The following is a 21,957-nucleotide window of genomic DNA, read 5'->3' as shown; positions in this document are numbered from 1 at the left end:
ATCCATGTTTTTATGATTGTGTATTAACCTATTATAGTTTCACCTCTCTGTAATATTCGTCAGCTCCATGCATTTCTCCAACAGAGATTTCTCGTACTGCAACACAAGGAAAAGTAGAAACACACTGAGTAGTGACAAAACACACAGAGAAGAAACACCCCCATGAAAATGAATGGCAGAGCATTTCCCTCATTTAAATGAGTTGGGTAATTCTCATAGTAGAATTGAAGATAGAGACATTTTATGGGTTACTCACTTATGACAATAGATAATAGTACATAAGTGGAATGTGGATTAGTGTGAGCTCAGTTTTCATTCTCACAATTTGTATGAATGAAATACTAGATAATAATACATCATTTCAGTTTCTCATGTGTCAGAGAAATTGGCAGCAGAGATTTGAGCAGATCATTGACAGATTATTCATAATATTTAGTGTTTTCCCTACATTACTCTTGAAGGTAAGAGTATAATGTCTGCTTTTTGTCATCATCAGACATGTCCCATATAACAAAACAACAACATAATATCTCAGACTGAGTTCAAGGCTGTTGTGAGTTCCATGAGAAATGATTCCGTTGATGATTTTAGCTTTCATATTGACAGTCGTTTTGTAGCTTATTGGAGCTTTCATACTTTGTCACCTGGTTTTCAGTAGTGTTTTATGTGTGTGTCTGATGTTGTATTGTCCTGTCTAAAACTTGTAATGCTGACTCCTGGCCAGGTCTCCCGTGAAAAGGAGTCTAACTGTGGGATTTATTAACCTGGCAAAATAAAACTAAATACACCTGCAGCTTTTATGGTTTGGTGTTGTTCTCTCATTTCATTAACATATCACACCAGCATCTGCCTGAGTCTGGTTTTTCCATGCATCTTTGAAATCAAAAGGTTTTGCACAAATACACAGATAGATAAATGATTATCCATCAACAAAGATTTGATCACTTCTAGGTTTTGCATATTTTTATCCAGTCTCTGTTCAATGATACTCCCAGGCCCGTGAAGTGTTGAGTGTTCTGTTATTAGGCTGATAACTCTTAACAAAATATGAATGGATATGGATAATTCTTAAATTAGGTTTTTATGTAACAGCATGAAAACATCTATAATATAATTTAACTGGTGTATCAGGAAGTTATCACATATCTTCTGTTGATATATTAAAAACTGGCTTCATGTTCCAGCCGCTTCTGAACTCGACTTTCACCTTCTGCATCTCAGGTGGTGTGCTTCGGGCGGTGCTATACTCATGCACCAGAGAGCGGACGTGGCAGTTAGCCCGTACGGCGGTGCTGTGGACCCTCTGCCAGCGTCCTTTCTCCAGCCGCTGGAACATCTTGCCGAGCTCCGTGCTGACCACCAGCGCTCGGCGGAGGAGTGTCTGCAGGTTGTTCCTGGCCACATGGTCCCCTGCACCGACCCCGGAGCCCACAATCAGCTCTCCCTGCTGGGAGTCCTCCTCCACCCCGATGGGTTTGGCCTGGAGGACACACATACACTCCACCTCTGTCATGTGGCGGAGGTCCTCCATCCAGCGCTGGACAGAGTCGACCTGGAGAGACTGAATCCGGGTGCTGCAGGAGAAAGTAACATTACAGTTCGAGCTTGTTTCTTGACTTTGGTGAAGAAGTGTCACATCAATTTATTGGTTTCAACAATAAGTGCTTGGCTTTGATTACAGAGCTGTTAAGAGAAACAGACCAGTTTTCAAATGAGGATACAGGTGAGGATTTCAAGGTAGGATGACAAATACACACACAAAAAAGAAATCAATAAAAATAAACATTTCTATTTCATTTTCTCAGCTGCCAAACATGGTTTCTTGTTGGGGGCAGATGATGGTGATTGTGACTTGACAGCTTCATCCATTGCTGTCTAATACAAGAGTTTATAATATGCCCTCTGAGCAGTGCTGTCTTCAAGGCAGATTGGAGGCTGAAGAGAACCGGTCTTGGAAAGTGACGAGATGGGCTGGGGCTAGCTGGTTAGCACGCCAACTTCAGTAGAACAAAAAACATGAGAGAGCCGAGAGTTAACATTGATGTTGCTTTCCACCTCTGGAGACAGCTGTTGGTGAGTAAAGGTGTGGCTTTTTGCCGAACTTGCAATGATTCTTCTAGACTGGTCAGTAAACAGCTGTTGATGCTAACATTACCTACATAGCAATAGCGATGTTTACAAATAGCTCCGGTAAATTAATATTTTGCTCTCTAAACACATGCAAAAAGAGTCGGTCACTGACACAAGGAATACTTCATTACTTTGTGTGTGAGCTCCAGTGTGTGTGTGGGTTTCTGTGACTGCTCCACTTTTACAACCAACAGTCCAAACAAGAGAAGTTGGATCAGATTCCCCAAATCTATGGACAGTGTTTGGATTTAGTGCATATCACAGTCATATTCAGTCTGGTTATATTGATTGATTGACAATAAAATGATATCAGGTGGCACAGTCCAGAGTTCATTCACCTCTATTGATTATTGTACACAGACAAAGTTCAATCTCCTACTTCTGAATTTATCTGCTGGGAGAAAATCAACATAAATCGACTGTTTGGTTTCATTACAGTCGCTCTTTATTGATATAAAGATGAAAGGTACAAATTACTGCCCAGAAAGAACCACGTTCATGCAACAAATGTACTCAGTATCAATCACACTGATATCGTCTGAGATGCGGGAAGTCGTGTTTGCTGACCAGCCTGCTGACTAAAGCTCCAACTGATTTATATGAGAAACCTTAATCATCTTTGCCTCCTCCACAAGAAATAACATGCTTAATCAGCAGAAAATTAAGGAAGTGCTTAGTCATAAATCAAAACTGCTTGTTTAGACAATGACAGATCATTGGCTGTGCCACCCTCATCCTCTCTTTGTATCAGTCCTCCTTCTCTTTAACCCAATTATTTCTTACTTCTATATTAGAAAGTGTAGGTTGTAGTCAAAGGTTTGCATCATAAAACAATGCAACTGCAAAATAATAGCTTCATAAACACAACAGGGAACAGTTGATCTTTTTGGATTTATCCACATTTAGATGCAATGTGTTCTCTGTGTGAGAGCAGGAACCAGCTACTAACCTTTATATGAGAGTTAAGGGTAATGATAATTGTTAGGTAAAACATTTTGTTTATAAAAGATCACGTGTGCATACTGTCCGGTCTGCACTTCTGTACTTATATTTTCTAATGTGTTTCATCACTTGGTGGCTTTTGCCTTGGACCTGTAAGCTTTACAGGCCTCAGTCTTTTTTCATTTTAATTAGCATGACATTATATAAAGTAAGCAAACGTTTTCCTTTCCTACTTGGAACACTTGCACAGTTTTTCAAGGTACTTGGTAGGTGGGTAGTTCAAATATATTGGAGAACCTGCCATAGTTCACCTGTGGATTCAGGCCGTCTGTGTTTTCTGTCTCTCTCAGGAATCCATGCTGTTGAGATCAGGTCTCTGTGGGGGTCAGACATCTGTTGCTGGACACTTTGTTCTTATTGTGTCTGAAGAAAGTTCTTTATGACTCTGAGTGTGTATTTGGGCTCATTGTCCTGCTGCAGAGTTAATTTGAGACCAATTATATGGTGCTGGTGATTGATAAGAATCTAAACATTGTCAGTGCCTGCATCAAGCCATCAAATGCATATTTAAGATTCTTTGCACGGTTCTTATTTTCAAAAGAGCCAGCTGGAAACAATTTAAAGTCAGCTGGAGATAACGCTTTTCATTTTAGCCGACAAAATCAGCCAACTAAAAATGAAAACCTGCCTTTGTCTACACCAGGCGTCAGCGTTTGAAATGGTAAATCTGCACCGGGCTTAGTGAAGGGTCATTTATAAACTGTGCTCCGAAAAAATATAGCTGCTAATGTGAAATACCCTGCTTAACAATGAAATAGAAAATCCTGTGTTTGACCAGTGGAAATGTTAATGGCCACCGGAGACTTGCAGCACTCAAGTGAGAAACACCACAGCAATTTTAAAATCAATGACGTCCACTCGAGGTCAGTTATCCACTGGTAACTGTCGGTTTCTATACTTGCTGGTTTAACCCATCATTTCCCCTCAGCTTCAACAAAGGGCTGCACCAAACAAACACCCTTTCCCACTTCTGAGCCCCTAAAGCCGGGCTTAAGAGGGCAATCCAGAGTCCTGCACCCGGGGAGTGAAAGCTCCCTGAGAGTGGACAGGTCGATGGCTACGACAGCCACCTCTGCTTTGAGTCAACACATGTGGATAGGTCTCTAATGAAGCTTGATATTTTCCTCTTGGTTCTCTGCGCTTTATGGGAAATGGCAGCTCACTAGAGACATCAAGATATTGGTATTGAATATTGGTTAATCTGGTGCAAGAGACGCATTGTGGTTGTGTGTACACTCAAAACAATGGTTTGTCATTGAGCAGCAACGACCAGTATTATTATATAACATCTTCAAGCCAGGTATTGGGTTTCAGCTGTGAGCCAGAGCTGGAGGAACAGGACTGAATCATTAGAAAACCACAACCTCAATTATATCCACAACCAAACCATACAGAGGGCAGCTGTTTACCAAAGAAAATCAATATGGAGTTTTGTTAAGGTCACAAAAAAGCTCTCATTAAAAGCTGAGGCAGGTTAAGTCAGTGAAGACATGACCATAAGCCCCTCTTAAACTACTATCATTGTAAGAAAAAATAAGAAGAAATTACAATTTGAACATGTTTTGGTTTCTAGCACATGTAAAATGAGGTTGTTTGCAAAGAGTTCAAATAAAAGAAGACAAGAAATGAAAATGATAAAACAGAGTCAGCAGGAGAAATATACATTTATGTAACATCTACAGTATATCTATGTAAAGTAAAACCTTCATCAGAGGTTTGTATTTATGTTCACTTTGAAATAACTGTGTACTGTATATGTGTATAAATTGCACATTCAGTCAATCATCTGTCAGCTGAAGAGGAGGAAAAACAATGTAACAATGTAATCTGCTGGTTACAGAGCGAGGAAACTCACCTGCTCAAAACTCAAATAAATCTGGATTTGGAAATAGGATGGAGATGTACAATAAGTAGCTGTAAATGTAGATTCGAATAAATAACTGCTCAGCGTTACACTCTGCGGTCATCATTAACATGGAGCTTGTTCTGCTAAGTGGGGTAAATGGCTTCAAAATGATCAGTGTGACTTCTGAAAATGGATGAGATATGGGTTTTAGTTTAACTCTGTGCGATTTAGGAAATTAATTTCTCCTAAATGTTCCAAATAAAATACTCCTGAGCCCAGCCTCAGCTTTTTTTTTCACATAGGAGAGAACCTCTTAAAAACCACTCTAGTTCTGAAAACATCTCCTGCTGGAGATTAATCACACTGTGGTGAATAACACTCTGACTCAAACTAAGTGAGTCAAATTAGCCACAAAGAGCTGAAGAGGAGGTGGGAAGAGCACTCAATTATTAACTGGCATCATTTTCATATATATTTCACCCAATTAACCTTTACCTCTTGTTCTTTTTGGATGACTTATCTGTGATATATTTCCTAACTCCACTCAAGTGACTCTGAAAAATCATAAACAAACAACCAAATCAATCTTGGGGATAAAAATGTGCAACAATATGCCAGATTCCCTTCATATTCATCCCAATCTGCCAATTTCAAACCATTTCCCACAGTTATATAACAGCATCACGTAAGGATGTGAACCCAACAAGCCACGAAACGCTCCTGTCACTGTTGGGGGGGGGTGATAATAATAGGTTTGTTTTCCAAAGGAGGGGAAGCGGTGTACTTCAGCTTGCAGGGAATGACAAATATTTACATGCAGGGCCAAGAGAGGGTCAGGCGAGAGCGGCTCTATTATCCCGGGCAGGGATCCTGCGGAGATGAAGCATCAGGCCCCTCTCATCTGCTGGTGGCTGTCAGTAAACTGAGGGACGGTGCCAGCAGCAGAGAGGAGCCGGTTAACAGGAGACGTCTTTGTTTTTGTTACTAAAAATGCTGCTGCAAGATTTGAACGTGTGTTTTTGTACCAGAAGAACTGTGTTAATTTCTCTGTCTGTGATTGATATGGATCTCTGTATTATGATTAGGTGTTAGGTCGTAACAGGTAGGCTATTAGACCATTAAGTACTGTAAATGGAGCAGTATTTTAAAGAAAATCATGACCAGTCAAATTTAGTTGTTTTATTTATGAGTATATTATTTTTTAAACAGAGGTTTATGGCAGAATCAGTGGTTCTTTTACAGTAACCAGTTATTAAGCCTGTTAATAAGCACGTATAGTCTGCAAGACTTACTGTCGCAGACATGGAAGGGAACACAGGAAGAACTGAGAAATGTAGTGAGAGAACAGATTGTGGGTGTTTGTCTTTTAGTGGGATTTTTTGACAGTAAGAAAAATCAAGAATCACCATCTTTATCCCTTAATGTGCTTTCTGAAGAAGTAATTTAAGTGGAAAATGAATAAAATCAATATGGTGCTGTTGTGGGTAAACATGGTGTATAATAAATATAAAGCAAGAAAAACATCATCAAACACAAATCCACAGACAGAATTACATAACTTTCATATGGAAACATGCTGAATCTGATTGGCTGGTCAGTGTCGGAAACAGCTGAATCCCACGCAGATTGAAGTAGGAAATCAGACTGGTGTGCTCAGTTAGTGAAATTGAAAACTTGGGCTTTTAGATGATTCATTTTACTCAACTTTTCATGTAATTGAGGCATCAAGTTGTTCTGCTGGATGAGTCACTGAGATGCTGCTGTTCTGAGAGACCTCAGTTTGTGTGTGTGTGTGTGTGTGTGTGTGTGTGTGCGCTTCTCTTATTTGTAGGGTTACGGTTGACGTCAGGGAGAGAGCTGGAGTTATAGGCTTAAAGTTGCTATGAGTAAGGTCAGGGTTAGGGGGTGGCAGATGCAGACATGAAACAAATAAATGCTGTATTTCCATCATGTTTACTACACTGTTTTCAACCATTTGAGGTTGCACTGGGGCACTCCTTTAATTATGTTATTGTGTTGCAACCTCTTCATTTTCACATAACGGGAGCGTCTGCACCGATTCACGTTCTCTTTTGCAGATTTTCTGGAAATTCATTTGGCTGGTGAGGTTTCTGTGTCATGTCTTACTTAGTCCTTTCTAGTCAGTTTCACACAAGTGATCTACTAAATTGCGTTGCACCACTGGGGAATGATTTGGCTTAGCATTAACGTAGTGTGACGAGCCCATGGTCTCTACCAGGGCTGTGTGTGTTGTTGCTGTGTTGTCTTGTGTTCTGTTTTCATGCAGGTTCCTGGTTGGGTGGAGCTGTGGGCCATCGGGGAAACAGATGCTCCCTCCTCCTCCCTTGCACCACATCATCTTTTGTGGAGTTTTGATTTTCAGTGCAGTTAATTTAGCATTTCTTGTGTTATCTTTTTTGTTATCTTAATTAAGAAAACACACATTTTTGTTGAATAAAATTTCATTGTTTTAATTACCTCCATGCATGCATGTCATATTTGTAATGGTCTCAGAGCTGGGCCCTAACAAACTGGGGGCTTGTCTGGGATAATAACGTAACTTATACTTTTCACTCTGTATGAGTCGATATTTGCAGGCTAATGTTAAATTTGTCAGTTGGTCAGTTACCTGCACAACACAACACCCTAACATTTAATGTATGTAAATATTTATTAACTATTAAGTAACCATTGCCTATGAATTAGTTCCTGTGTAGCAACCTCCTTTAATTTAGTGATGTGTGAATCTTTATTTATGATATAAGGCTATGTTTAATGTTACTAACAGCTGACGCTCAAGACCACACAGGAAAAATTTCCTGCTCCATTTTCAAATGTAAAAATTGAAATGGTTTGTCACTCATATGAACCTTACAGTCACCGAGTACATTCTCAAAAACATCCGGCTGCTTTAAAGAGGGAACCAACTGCTGACAGCAGCTCTATGCTGGGGGAGACCTTCGCTGAGCGGAAGGAGAAGGAAAACACAATAGCAGCGTAGCACTCATGTGAATCTCTAACTGAATGTTTCATCACAGGGTGTGAGTCAGTTTGTTTGAGTCTAAAAACAGCAACTATGTCCGCATGAAAACACTCTGAGCATTAATCTCTTAGCGTGCGCTCTCTGTGGGTCATTCGCTAATCGCATCATGAAAATAATGAAAATAAGGGACAAAAACAATGTGCAGAGACAGTCATATCTTTGCCCTACATATTGTATCAGCTAACAATGTGGTGTTGTGCTTGTTAGCTGGTGAGCGGCAGGTTTGAAACCACACGGTACAGCACCTGTTGTCACTCAACTATCGCAGCTATTGGACAGCAGGAACTAATTTGTTCTTCGAGGGTGGCGGCCCATTACTAGGCTTGTTCTACATATCGCTAGAGGCTTCGAGTGATTCAGGTACTATGTGCAACACTTCACACATCATGAGTAATGTCTGCTTCTCTTTAGTCAGCACTTGATGAATGGTTTCCCCACACGTCAATGCAACCCTGCTGTCAACTGTGAAATGATCCCACTGATGTTCTGAATTAAAGTGTAGACCCTCCTGAGCAGCTCAGTCTGGTTTAATGATGGTGCGTGAAATTAGTATGTATTAAAATACAAATAAGATAAGATACAGATACTTAAATAATATGATCCATGGTCAGATGTGGACTTTATGAGGGAAAACTGAAGAAACAGCAGGAAATTTTTTGTATTGAGTTTTGTGGTAGATTTAAATGTGATTCAATCAATGACAAAAAATAATAATCTGCAACTGTTTTGATAATCCATCTGTCATTAATGTTTTCATTTAAAAATGCCAACACTCCCAGGTTTCAGCTTATACATTTTAATAATTTACTAGTTTCTCTGTGTGATACTGAATATCTTTAAGTTTTAGACTGCTAGATGGCAGTTCAGACTTAAACTGTAGTTCTGTCATCTCTCCTTCTTTACCCCCTGTATGTCCAGAAATATGTTTAGAGTCAACGCAGCTTTGGGATGTGAATATTGTGATGCTAATGTGAAGCTAAAACTCTTTGTACTCTTGCTGTTCCTAAAACTTTATTTATTCTTATCGCCCCTTCTAACATAAACAAACTGGTTTTACTGGCTTACCTTTTCATATTAGGCAGGAATGAAAATGTGTCTATTTGTGTCACTGTCTTTAATTAACAAAACATAAAACCTTTTCATAGGATGACAGACTGTTCTAAAAACTATAAATATATAAAACTATCCGTGTAAGAAATGGATGCTTTCATGGTGGTGTTTTCAAGGGGTTTTTGAGAAAAGCTTTTACCAAATGGTTTAAAACATGCATTATTACAAACAGCTTGCTTGGAAAGAAACACAGCTACATCGTTACTTCGTGCTATGATTTCTGCTTTGGATCCAACTGCACTGAGTTCACAATATCCTCCTCACAGTTTTCTGATATGCAGGTCATTCAGCACAGGAAGCAGGAAGGAGCCCTTCACTGTTGTACAGTGTCTGGTTTGCGTGAATATAACAGTCTGACGCCTCATGTCATGTATGAACAAATGGAAATCTTTCTCAAATACCACAACAGAACCACAGTCCAGCAGAGTAAATGGAAATGTGGGCAGAATGAGCTGTGAGATGCTGAGGACCAGACCACTGTGGTTTTGGCTTCGACTGAAAGAGAAAACAAGGACACTCTTGTCCCAAAAAGAATTAAATATTGAGGCACATACACAAAGAGACGAAACTGGATGTTAATGCATTCCTCTTCTCAGAAACCAGAATATTGCTAAACACAACTCTCCTCAAACACAGAGCATAAAGCGCCACTGAAAACTTACATAAAGAAAGCCTTGGTTTTGTAGACGAGGGTCGAGGCTGTGCCCCTCCTGAAGTAGCGCATTGTAAGGGGATATTGTGGCAACTGACTGGTACAGTTGGATCCTGGCAGCAGGGGCAGACATCTGATTCCCAGATGTTTCAGATGGCCTCTAATGTGCAGCCAAGACCAGATTCACCTAAAACAGCACACACGAAGACTGTTTCGCTCTTGTTTTCTGTCTCTCTGTCTTAGTCTGATTCTCTCCATCATTTGTTCTCCTTCTCTCTGACTCACACTCCTGCACTAACACATGCACCGTAGGCATAAATATACAGCCTCAGGCATATGTGGATTCTCTCTGTCTCTTTATCTGTGCCTAAAACCATATCCAGCTGATGCTCCGCTTTGCTTTGCTCTGAGTCTCTTTCCCTCGCATCATCAAACCCACACTTGTGCAACTTTTCAAACACCCCTTCATGGGTTGCAAGCAAAAGCTGCGACATAAAAAACACACATGCACAGACAAATGACGCCACAGAAACCTGGTTAACCTGCTCACGGCATAATGACAAGCCAACCACTTTCAGATTGTAACCTGAAGCCTCGATTGTCCAGACAAGCCTATCCTGGCAAAGAGCTGGTTCTGTTGTGGAGATGTTTGTCAGCTGAGTGCATGTGTGCGCCCCATCTGTGTTTGCTATTTATTTTAATACAATTCAGTCATTTGGCTCCTTTCATCAGCTGATTTATTGCCATGTGCGGCACCAATAGGATTTTCGTTTGGGTGTGTAAGAGAGAGGACAAAGAAAGCAAGTAAGAGATGATATGTTTGTTTATGCGTGTGTGTGTCTGGTTGCCAATGTATAGCGTGACAGCTCTACTGATTTGATATCCAAGGGCATTCACCGTGCATCCTCTGCAACGCTGTGTAAGCATTCGTGAACACAAAACTGTCAGAACATATATATTCAAATTTATTATCAGTGACTGAAATATTCTCAACCACAGCAGCTGATGAAGAGGCTTTTTAAAAACAAGAGGAATCAGTATCTGGCACCTTCATGACAAAGATAGAAATCACTGCTGTGTGATATGAGTGAAGAGCTGTGATAAGATGTTAAACAAAATAAAATAATGTTACAATGGACAGAGCAGACCCCCAGTTTGTGTAGTTGATGGTTCACCAGTGCAGCTGCTCTGTTTTAACTTCAGTTTCTGATTGTTTGGTATGTGCAGGCTCCGCACGTGTCTGACAGATTTTTCAGGATTTCTGGTAGTATTCTGTAGCTTTTATGCACCTCAAATGTGGAATCCAATTGTGGACAGATGTTTTCACGTTGTGTGTGCGTGTGTGTCTGCATGGGAGGGAGTGTGAGGGTTTGTGTTTGTGTACGTGTTTGCATTGTCACTATAAGGTTTTGACCTTTATGCCTCTTGCTATTGACTGCCTCTAATTTGTTGATCTAGGATCCTCGCTGAGACTGATATATTGGTTTGGGGATGTTGAACCAAGAAGTCTAATCAAACATCCGCCATTAAATATGTCCCATGGCAGATATGAAGGAGGTGAGGATGGGAATTTTCTCAGCAGCCTCTGGCCTGTCAGTCAATAGGACCTGCCTCAATACTTACTTACTCAACATCTAAAGTTCATTTAGTCCCAGTTTCAGTGATGATCAACATTCAGACCTTGTAATTTTGTAAATATTTGACAAAAAAATAATACCTATCTAAGCTAGCTAATATCTGTATATCAACCCTGGATGTGTGTAATGTGAAAGACGTCAGTCGTAGTGATGAGACAAATTATTATTCAATAACTTATTATTTTTCAGTTCCCCCCAGATGTAAGGAGCATTTTAACACCTTTCTGATTTGTTTTAATTTTCTGGCCTTCACTCTCACCGCCCTCATAAACACATCTGATAAAACCGCGGTGGCCTCCCTCTCAGCCGAGCCTGAAGTTATCAACTAGGAAGTGGTGATAATGAACCGTTTATCAGCAAATGAGCCAGATATTTTTCTTTAGTAGTTAGCAAACTAAAAAGCTAAAAAAAAAGAGAGCTATGGCACTCATATTTGTATGAATACCAGAAATTTGACTCTAAATGAATGTCAATGTTGTTTGGTGTGTGATGTGTAATTTGGGTTGACTTTAGACTGGAGTGAATGAACACAGCCCTTCTCATTCATTTGAATGGACTCAGTCTGTCGTTTGTTAAGGGGTGTTAACACAAGGAGCTCAACTTTTGCTGCAACACAACAAGACGTCATCCAGCAAGGAGCTGCTTGTCAATCAGTACATGCAAGCACACACTCCGGGTGCATTACTTTGTAATGTGAATACTATATTTCTACTGTTGTAACAAGATTAAGTTTGTTAATATTACAAACCACTGTGCAGGCATCTGATTAGCCTTTACCCACATTAAGCTTTTACTTCAACTGGACTTCATGGATTGTCTTTCATTGACTCAGCAACAACTTGTAAACAACATGAGTCCCACCAGTGTAGCTCCTTGTATTTTTTAACACAGGGCTGTCTTCTGTCTGATCTCCAGCTCGGGTGACAAGATCACACTTTTCATAGTTTGTTCTGCTGCTCCCATGAGGGCCACACATTCTCTTCATGCTGCTTTAAGTAAGTCAATTTTAGCAGAAGACGCCTTTGGTCACCAGAGGTTTCATTAAGTTGGAAAAGATTTCTTACTGAAGCGTCTCAAAGAGGAGCTCCATATCTTACAGAGAACTCCTGCATTCAAGATGGTCACACATGTTCAAGACATATATTCAGTCAGTTCATCGAACTGGAGAACCATCTTCAGATTATGTCTTCTTTTAGAGGAAACTGAGGGGCCAATTTAAGATTATTATGATTATGTGATTTTTATTAGATGGGTTTTCATCCTGTTTTTTTATTAGATGGGTTTTTATCCGGTGTTCTCTGTCTGACCATGACCTGTCTGTGAATTAAGGGAGCCCCAGTGATAAATGGTCTAACCCTTGTTCCTTGTCATTTAAATCAGAAACTCCAAAGATCTGAAGTGACCAAAATGTTATTTTGATGTACTTATTCAATAATAATGTCTTGAATATAAGAGCAATGTGAGGGAATTTTATTTAGTTTTATTGGCTGTTGGCAGGTGAGATATGTTCAGCACTGCTCAAACTCAAGCACTGAGGGTATTTCTGCTGTTGTACTCTTTCTAGATTTCTTTGATTACTGATTATTCCTGAATTTCCCATGTAAATGTGTCTGTATGAGAGTGTGAGTGCATTTCTGTCCGTATCTTCAACCAAACACAACCTGCTTTCCTCACAGCTCTCTGATCTGCTACCAAACATCTCTGTGATTCATCATCATGCAGCTCAGGATGACTAATGACACAACTGGACCCCGTCACCACTGTAAACCTCAATCTCTGCTGCTACGACAGCTGCCATGATACCAGCGTCTCTCGCACCACCGCCACCATTACAGCGCATTATCAGAAGGAGATAGGCACCAAAGTATGCTGTATTTGGGGGCCCCTATTTGCAGATGAAACAAGAGGGTTATTTCTTGCCATCACGGTTATTATTGTCAGTATGTTGTTTTGGTGTGATCATGTGTTTTTACATGTGTGTGATGTGTGTGTCCACAGAAAGGTGCTGTCAACATGGAGAATATTTACAGCTCCTCGCAAACAGCTTTAATATCAACATGAGCAGCCAAAGACAACCAGTGTACATACACTAGTATAATGTACACATTGGTGTATTCAGTCATTAGCCAGACTGCTTGTCCTTTTAGGGGAATGGAGGGCTGGAGCCAATCCCAGCTGACACTGGGCAAGGGCAGGGTGCACCCTGGATAGGTTGCCTATCCCAGGGCTGACTTATATCCAAGGCACAGCATGAAACTAAGTCCATCTTCCCCACGTCCCAAGTAGCCACTAAAATGACTAACTATTGTATTTATTTACAATGTGCTTTTCAATGAACAGAGAGTGAGATTCCAGCTCCAGGGTGGGCACAGGCCAAAACAACAAACACACAAATCTATCTGGAATTAAAACACCAAGGTAACATGGAGACACGCTGCCAGTCATGGTCACACTCACACCACTGACCAACTGGGAGACGCCAGTGAACCTACGCTGCATGTTCCTGGATCGTGGGAGGAAGCCGGTTGTGAGGTGACCACTGCAGCGCTGTGCCACACCCCCACAGGTGTTTTCACTTGTTTTGTGTGGATGTTATGTTGCACCTAGGACTAGACTGAGACAAGTTATGCCTTTATTATTAGTTCCAATATTTGTTGACATTTATATTTATATTTATATTTAACTCCCAGCACATCCTCCTGCTTCCACCTGAGCAGAGGTCTCACATTTACTTTTTCTTTTCTTATAAATTTATATGGAATTTTTGAAATTTCTGTAAAATAAAATGCACATCATAGCAACCATCTTTATGCAAATATACTCAAGGGTCATTTACATCATTAGTCAGTAAGAGCTCCTTGCATCTGTGATTTCTGAATAAATGAATTCGTCTTTTCTGATGGACCTATTCCCTCATCAGCCAATCTGGTGACAGATATGGACTCCGTGGTTTTAATCACATTCACTCTTTTATTTATTTTAATTTTAGGGCTTCAGGTGGAGTGAAGGTATGTGACATATCTGTGAAAAGCAGCATGGCATGAAAACTTTGTCAATGGCTGAAGAGGTTGAATGTCAAGATGACGACTGCAATGTCAAGATGTGTTCAAAAAAATCAGTTTTTCTCAGCCTTTATTACATCCTCCATTTCAATACACCAATCTCCCCACCAAAAAAAACCTTTTTCATTTCAATGGCAAATTGAAATAACACAAAGCTCCATGGAAACACACTTACTGCTGTCGAGTTTAAAAGTAAGTTTTTGATGCTTTGAGTAGCACAAAAGAAAAATGTTATTTTAGTGATTTAGGCCTGACATGTCTGAGTGCTCCAGTGAACCAGCGTGACTGTGTGGACCTCAGATCAGGCCTGCTGTGTGTGTGTGTGTGTGTGTATAAGTGCATTACACAGAGTGAGGTGCAGCGGCTTCAGATCCACAGTGATCAGACAACACTGCTGCTACTTGCCTCATCGGAGATGATGAGAGCGAGCTGCTCTGTCTGGAGCTGCTCTGTGGAGTCGCCATTCTGTCGGAGGCCATCTTACTTCAGCTCAGCACCTGGAACACAACACATGCAACGTAAACATGAAGTCTGCAGCACACACAACGTGACGGTCTCCTACTTATATCAACTTATTTTCCCTTCAAATGTGAGAACACGTTGGAAAAAGTTTAATTTTATCAACTGTAACAGCAACATTCAACATACACACTCTGAGTGCAGCATCACACACATATTAGCGCACACTCCGCATCCTCCTGGCTGTGTTGCTTGCCACCGCAGCATTATCCACTACAATATCTCCTTATTGATCCACCTCCAAGCTTTCTATTCTTGTCTTGTCTTTTTTTTTTCCTCCAAGTAATTCAATTATCAATAAACCTCCCTGTTTTAAATAGCTGCAAGCTGCTGGTGTGCCAGTGGAATAATATTTCTTATCCTCTAATTTATTGGCTGGCTGCCAGCCAGTGACTCTCTTCTCTACTTTGAGCCTGAGCAAAAGGGGCTGACGCTCTTAAGTGCCCGCAACTTTATTCCACCGTTTTATTGATGTATCCCATTTAGATTAGTCCATTTTCAATCGGGAGAAACCACGGATGCCCTCCTGCCTGAGCCACACTCTAATCCTTTTAGTTAATGATATCCTGCAGTGGTGTGGTTACAAATTTCATGTTTGCTGTGGAGTATAATTAGCAGGTAGTTACAAAGTGAGATCTCTCTCACAAACACAAACACACACACACACGGCCCCTGCAAGCTTTTTACTAAATGCTTCCAGAGTGTGACGGTGATGCACGTGAGATGTCACACGTTCGATCCCATGTTGGCCGGATTTTTCAGTGCCGCAGAGTTCGAGCAGAAATGTTACAATGACCAAACAACTGATCCATTTTGTAGAGTTCGGGACAGAGAAGCTGAAACGCTGCGGCGCATCAGCGGAGTCACCAATTTTGGTTTTACTGTTTGCTCCCCAGGTTACGTAATTATGAGCAACGAGGGAACTATTTGATGATGGATGAGGAAAAAAGATGGGGGCTTTTTAGAGGTTGAGTCATTGACTTCGATAAAGAGATACCCAGACGGATGAATAGATGAAGAGATTGATGGTCGTAATACAGACAGAAAAAGAAGAGGGAGAGAGTTGGAGGAAGATGCGGAGAACGAGAGAGAGGGAGAGAGGAGGGGGTCCTTTAACTGCAGTGTTGGCATGGCTCCTCCAGGGCCATTTTCAGAGAGAGCGAATCAGGAATTATACCAATGCTGTGCCAGGACAATGGGAGACTGACAGTAAAAACCTGTGTTCCATAAAACACAGCGCAGTTAGAATCCAGTATAATAACATCACACAAGATCTGATATAATTGCACTGTTAGATTATTACAATGGAGGTGTAGACAAATTATATTGGCCCTGTAATTGAGCACAGGGTCATAGCCCACGGGACACAGATCCAGCAGATTCCGCTCTTCAGCGGATTACCATGCAAATGGAGATGAGTTGTCCAATCAAGCAATTCAGTCCTGAGCACTTTGAATGCACCGCTAAGTGCCATGTTAAGGACCATTGCGCTGGAAGTGATCTCTGCCGTTCTGCCGTGAGGGAGGACGGCAGGTCCTCTGTGACAGCTCGTTTCACAGCATCCTGGATGATTCAGTTGTGGTGCAGACGGTGTTGTTATGTTGTAATAATTTATGTAATGTAGCAACTAAGAGCTGAAGCTGTGCCTGCTATTCATTTTAAATAAAAATGCTTTTCTGTGGAGCTGCAGTTAAAACATCCCTGAGTGTATTAATGTTGCCACAGAAATATGAGTTTCCTAAGCAGATGGTCAGCTTTGACGAGATCCCGGCTAATTTTCTTGCTGTGGTGGACATTTCTTTTCATGTCTGGGCTGAAACCTGAGTGGCCCTGTGGGTTTCCCCATTCGGTTGCCGTGGAGAACGTGTCGGTTATAGGTAAGCCAAACAAAGGACACCTCTGTCTCAGCCTCATGTCACACACCGGGTAAAATAACAACCACTCAGTGACTTGTGTGTGTAAAGGAAATCACCAGGGTGTGCTTTTTCAGATTTACGGCAGCACTTGTATTTATTCCTCACATGTGTGCAGAGGGGGGGGTGTGCGCATGTTTCTGTCACTTGCAGTTTTCCAGCGATGTTTTGTGTGATGTCTGTTCCTAGTTGGTCACGCCAACTTTGCGTTTAACACAAGAGTCATCTGGAGTCTTTCTCATCTGAGCTCAGTAGCCTTCATGTAATCTGGCTGTAAGGCTCGACCAAGCATGGGGAGGGTAATTACAAATGACCTACATGATGAGACAGTGTCTGAAGGTTTATTCACTGCAAAAAAAATAAAGTAAAACCAGAACTTTTTTTCAAAAGCACAATGAAATTTGTGGTGGCGAAATTTACCAAAAGTACTCGAACATAATCTTTCTCAACAGTGGTAACTCTTTTTCTTCAGACAGGAAATTAAGAATTAATGGGAAAAAATGTAATATTATTTTTTACTTTATAGCTCTGACAGACTGACAACAGGGGCGCGAGGCCGAATGGGAAAAAAAAAACTTCCATCATAAAAAGTCAACAGCGTCAAAACATTCGACTCTGCAACTCAACAGAATGTGATAATATTTATTGACATTTTAACACTTATTAACAGTTCAAACATTTCTTCTTGAAGTCGGCTTCTTGTCTAAAAACTCACTGAAACTCACAACTTCTCATGTGCACTGTTGTAAGTGCTGAGGGCTGATTTGCAGCCCGATCTCCAAATAAACTACGTTGATTACATGTATCATTAATACTAAAGGAGGCAGAGGAATAACCAAACATAAAACACATTGAGCAGGGGGATTGCCAACTCCTGTGATCCAAAGATTTTTTGACAGTTCAAAATGCCGATACACACTCTTTCATGTGCTTTGAAGCCAAAATAACACAATATCAAGGTTAACAAAAAACGTAGTCTGATACTGATATACACTGTAATTATTTGTTTTGGATTTGGTTGGAGTTTCTGTGCACAACCAGCACTGTTATAACTTAGGTTGTGCTTAACAATCATTGATATACTTGATATTGATATACTCATTGATATACTTATATCTAAGGAGTCGATAGATTTGGCTTAAAGACTCCTGCTCTTATCTGCTCAGACAGGGCCAGCACCTGCAGCATGCTGTTTAAGGTCACCCAGAGAGAGTGAGATGCAGCAAAGGGCCACAGGTCAGACTTGAACCATTGCCTCTGCAATTAAGATTGAGACTTTATGGTGTGCACTATAGCTGTAGATATGTGCAAGTTCTCAGCTTGTCATTTTCCTGCTCATGGATAAACTTCTCCAATCCACCTGTAGGCTATAAGTGGTTTGGTTTTACTTGACATTACGTTATTTACAGCTTGAGGACAGTTTATAAAAGAGATGATGTGTACAAAATTACAACAAATTGTGCAGCATTTTATTTTTATATGTGGGACACTCCCATATTATACAGGATGGGTGGAAACCCTGCTGAGTCGGAGAGTGGGAGGGACAGTCACCGCTAACTGCTAAAGAAAGTAGCAGATCTGAATAGCATGTGAACGACAAAAACACCAACAACCGGGGATGAGACAATATTATTACTGCAGCACAGTAATAAATACCCTGTTAAGAAATAAAGGGTTTCTGTCCACTGAACCGCTAGAGTTTTAAATTTGAAAAATTTACATAAAGTGTTGAGTTTGTATTGCAGTAATTTTAACACCGGCAAACAGGAGCGACTGGAAACAAGGCTTTGTACCAAACTACAGCTATGACCACTTCTACATATCAAACAGAGGTTGGTAGAAGACCTGCCTCTAAGAAAAGTCAGTTACGCTCTGGAATTGAGGTAAATAAAGGCTAAACTATTGTGGGGGATGCACTGCTGTTCCCCTGCTTCAAAATCACAATCTTTTATGTTGGAAAAAACTAAGACAACCCAAGACCACCCTCACGCCAACACGTGAGGGGCATTGGACAGCTTTAAATAAAAGTTTAAAAATTGACCAAAACATCCTTATAGTCACTATATGCTTCTTTCTGCTGTAGCTGTAACTCTGTCTCTAAAGTAAAATAAGCAGATGTCCAGGGTAATGTGCCACTAAGCTTTCATTGTCCGCTGACCTCACCGTCTGTGCTCTCCACAACTGCAGGATCACTGCTTAAAAATACTTTTCCAGAGCTTTTTATAATATTCTGTGGTGAAGCTGAATGCCTCTCACATATTCTGGGTAAAACCACCAAATGAACACAAAAACTGGTCTGCAGAAAATACAGTACCACACCAATGTGGCTTAGCTCCATTGTGCCAAAAGCTGTTAATTCCTGTTTGACAGAAACAAAAGAAATCAAACTCTGTGGAGAAACAGGAGAAACAAGCAAAGCCACTCACCATTTTGAGAGGCCAAACCAGGTTGGATCAATGTGATGGAGTGAGTCAGGCTACGTACTCCACGTTCAACGTCCTCATTGTGTAAGTGGTTCCTTATGGTTTGGCTTTATTTCAGAACTACCAACGAAAAAGAACAAAATGATTCTCCTCCAGCTGCTGTCCTAACTCTCACAGACTGAAGAAAGCCTCCACTAAGGCAGCTGGCTCTGGCCTCTGGCCTTTAAATACAGTGGACATGCTCTGCATTGGCGACATGGCGGTGCCACGCTGCTCACGTCCTGTCATTGAGCTGGAGACTGGGTTCGCAGGAGGAGACAGCGGTCGCAGTCTCACCACAGGACTGTCATGTGGAGAGGAAAGCAGAGCTAGATGGGTACAGCATGGGTGGTTGGGTGGGAACAAGCTGGAAGCAGGCTGTGCTGAGCCATGGTCCCGACATTCCCATCCCACACACAGTGGGCTGGCTGAAAGTGGGCCCTTGTACTTGGACAGAGAGACCCACACAGGGCAGCAGATAATGCCTGCTGTGAACTGCTGCTGCTCGAATGTTTGGTGAGTCAGCTCAAGTTTCTCCAGGTTAATCACAACGCTTTTACACCAGTCCACTGACAAGCTATTTCATGGTTATTAAAACACACTATTCTTCCTATTTTATTGTTAAGAAAAGTGTCAATAATATGTCCCAGCTGCTCAATATTAAGGTAACTGTGGTACAATAAGCCTAAAGTAAGCTAAGGTAACATGAGCTAACATGTGCTTAGTTGACTGGATTTTCCAGCCCATGTGTTTGGTGAATTTCCTCCTTATACATTCTGAAATCATCCATCAATGTGTTTCTTCTACACTGAGTCAGAAATTCAAGGACATACTTTTCTCTCCAGACACAACAGCCCTCTGACCCTCTTACCCTCTTATCCATTATCTCAGTGAGTCTAAATCCAGAGCATTCCACTGATAACACTGGCATGGCCAATTTATTTTAAGTTTGGGTTATGTTTTACCAGGCTAACAGCGTTTTGATTCCCGTGTGTGTATTTTCGATTAAGTCAACCTACCTTTTTTATTCTTTATTTGTCCTGTGATGTGGACAGACTTGTCGTATATTTACAGTGAGCACATTTGTTTCTATTTTTTTAACTGTTTAAATATTTTATTTTTTATTTCAAAGTGAATCTAACCAAACCAAATATAAAAGTGCAGCTGCCTTTTCCTCTGTGAGCAAGCACAACAAACTTTAGATGTTACCGCACTCTAGCGACACCCAGCTACACATTTACCCAGCTCCATGGATACAGTCCGTGAGTAGAGCCACTGGCCGGGGTAACTGGGAGTCGTTGCCTTGCAGTTGCCCACTCACATTTTCCCAGCCTGTGCGGGGATGTGAATGACCTTCTGGGAAAACTTCTTGGACACGAGCCCAACCTTGAGGCTACCATCACTCCTTTCAGCGCTGGTGAACGTAAAACTCTCACACTGAGCACCATGAAGAATCAGGGCAAACGGTGACACTGTGCTACAGTGGAAATGTACATTTACAGCGGTTTGATGGAAAAAAAAGCAACCTGCTTCACAAAAGCATAATATTATAACATAATATAAAAACTCAAAATGTGCTTGACGCTCCTTCTCTATGTTCAATAGTAGTCTTGGCTGTCGTCGCCTTGAAATCAGGTCTGTTGATTTTCTCAGAAAGAGACTCTCGACGTCCAAGGAGACTCAAACTCTCTGACTGTATAATTAACTTCTCTGTTGGATATTCTGCAAATATAATTTCACAATACACTGCTTTAATGTTGTTTTACCGTGCTTGACCCCAGAGCTGTGCCAGAAGTTACATATTCAGCCAAACTGTGTGAAAATATGAGCATTTGGAAGAGAAAGAGCACAAGAACGATGATGTATTCGAGCCACTGGAGGTTAAAAAAAAGTCTCTCACTCTCTCTCTCTCTTTCTCTCTTTCTCTGTCTCTCATACACACTTAGACACAAATCTGACTAGTAATTTGTTGTTCTCTTCTGAATAGGCCCAATTCACAGAGAAGTGAAACTCACAAGTATTTTCTTGTTGCTAAATCTGATTGGAAAGTATAATCTGATTATGTCATCGACTGCAGGCACCTGTGATAATCCCAAAAAAAGGGTTTTTTCTTTTAAATTTGTGCTTTTAATCTGATACAATTTCTGAATTTTTTTCTCAAATGTATGAATTTATAATCTCAGAGAATATTAGAGTTTTTTATGTAAATTTATGAGTTTCTTCTTGAAATGAAAAGAGTGAATGTTTTGCATGCAAAATTCTTTGAATATTTCTCTGAACATTACCTCCCTCCCCCTTTTTGTGTTACCTACAATACAAGAGTGTCCAGAAGTAAAGCAGATTCTGCTGTAGGTTTGCTTTAACAAGTTTAATGAATGTTTTTACACTTAATTGTTTTTATAGCCAGATGGTCCATTGTAGCTGACATGAATTTACAGTCACCACAGCTGCTTCTATAAAAGAATCAAACAATTTAAAAGCTTTTAAACCTAGAAATGTGTTTGACTAAGACTCTGTCTCACATTAATACAATTCTTTTAACAAGCTCAGCTGCATTGGAAACATGTAACAAGCTGTAACA

At 40.7% G+C, this 21,957-nt stretch overlaps 1 protein-coding gene and 1 long non-coding RNA gene across 3 annotated transcripts in view; one reads left to right on the top strand and one right to left on the bottom strand.

Moving 5' to 3' along the window:
• The window catches only part of LOC139629020 (protein inscuteable homolog), a 60,739-nt gene that overhangs the window by 23,925 nt on the left and 14,857 nt on the right, over nucleotides 1-21,957 (bottom strand). The window contains exons 2-4 of one of the 2 annotated variants that reach the window (XM_071491354.1): nucleotides 14,888-14,979; nucleotides 1,208-1,574; nucleotides 44-96 (exon numbers count right to left, since the gene is read on the bottom strand). In XM_071491354.1, coding sequence (XP_071347455.1) covers nucleotides 44-96; nucleotides 1,208-1,574; nucleotides 14,888-14,961 — 494 coding nt within the window. In that variant the 5' untranslated portion in view covers nucleotides 14,962-14,979. Of the gene's footprint in view, nucleotides 1-43; nucleotides 97-1,207; nucleotides 1,672-14,887; nucleotides 14,980-21,957 lie in introns of those variants that run through there. The other variant, XR_011692896.1, reaches the window with a different exon arrangement.
• On the top strand, nucleotides 1,473-5,693 carry LOC139629074 (uncharacterized). The gene is made up of 3 exons (XR_011692902.1): nucleotides 1,473-1,586; nucleotides 1,682-1,723; nucleotides 1,806-5,693. It is a non-coding gene; the product is annotated as an uncharacterized lncRNA (long non-coding RNA).

Source organism: Trachinotus anak, unplaced genomic scaffold (assembly GCF_046630095.1).
Source record: "Trachinotus anak isolate AG129_WGS33_773 ecotype Australia unplaced genomic scaffold, CSIRO_AGI_Tana_v1 ptg000002l, whole genome shotgun sequence".
Lineage (NCBI taxonomy): Eukaryota > Metazoa > Chordata > Actinopteri > Carangiformes > Carangidae > Trachinotus > Trachinotus anak.
The sequence above is the reverse complement of the archived record's forward strand: the minus strand, read 5'-3'. Positions and strand labels throughout refer to the sequence as shown.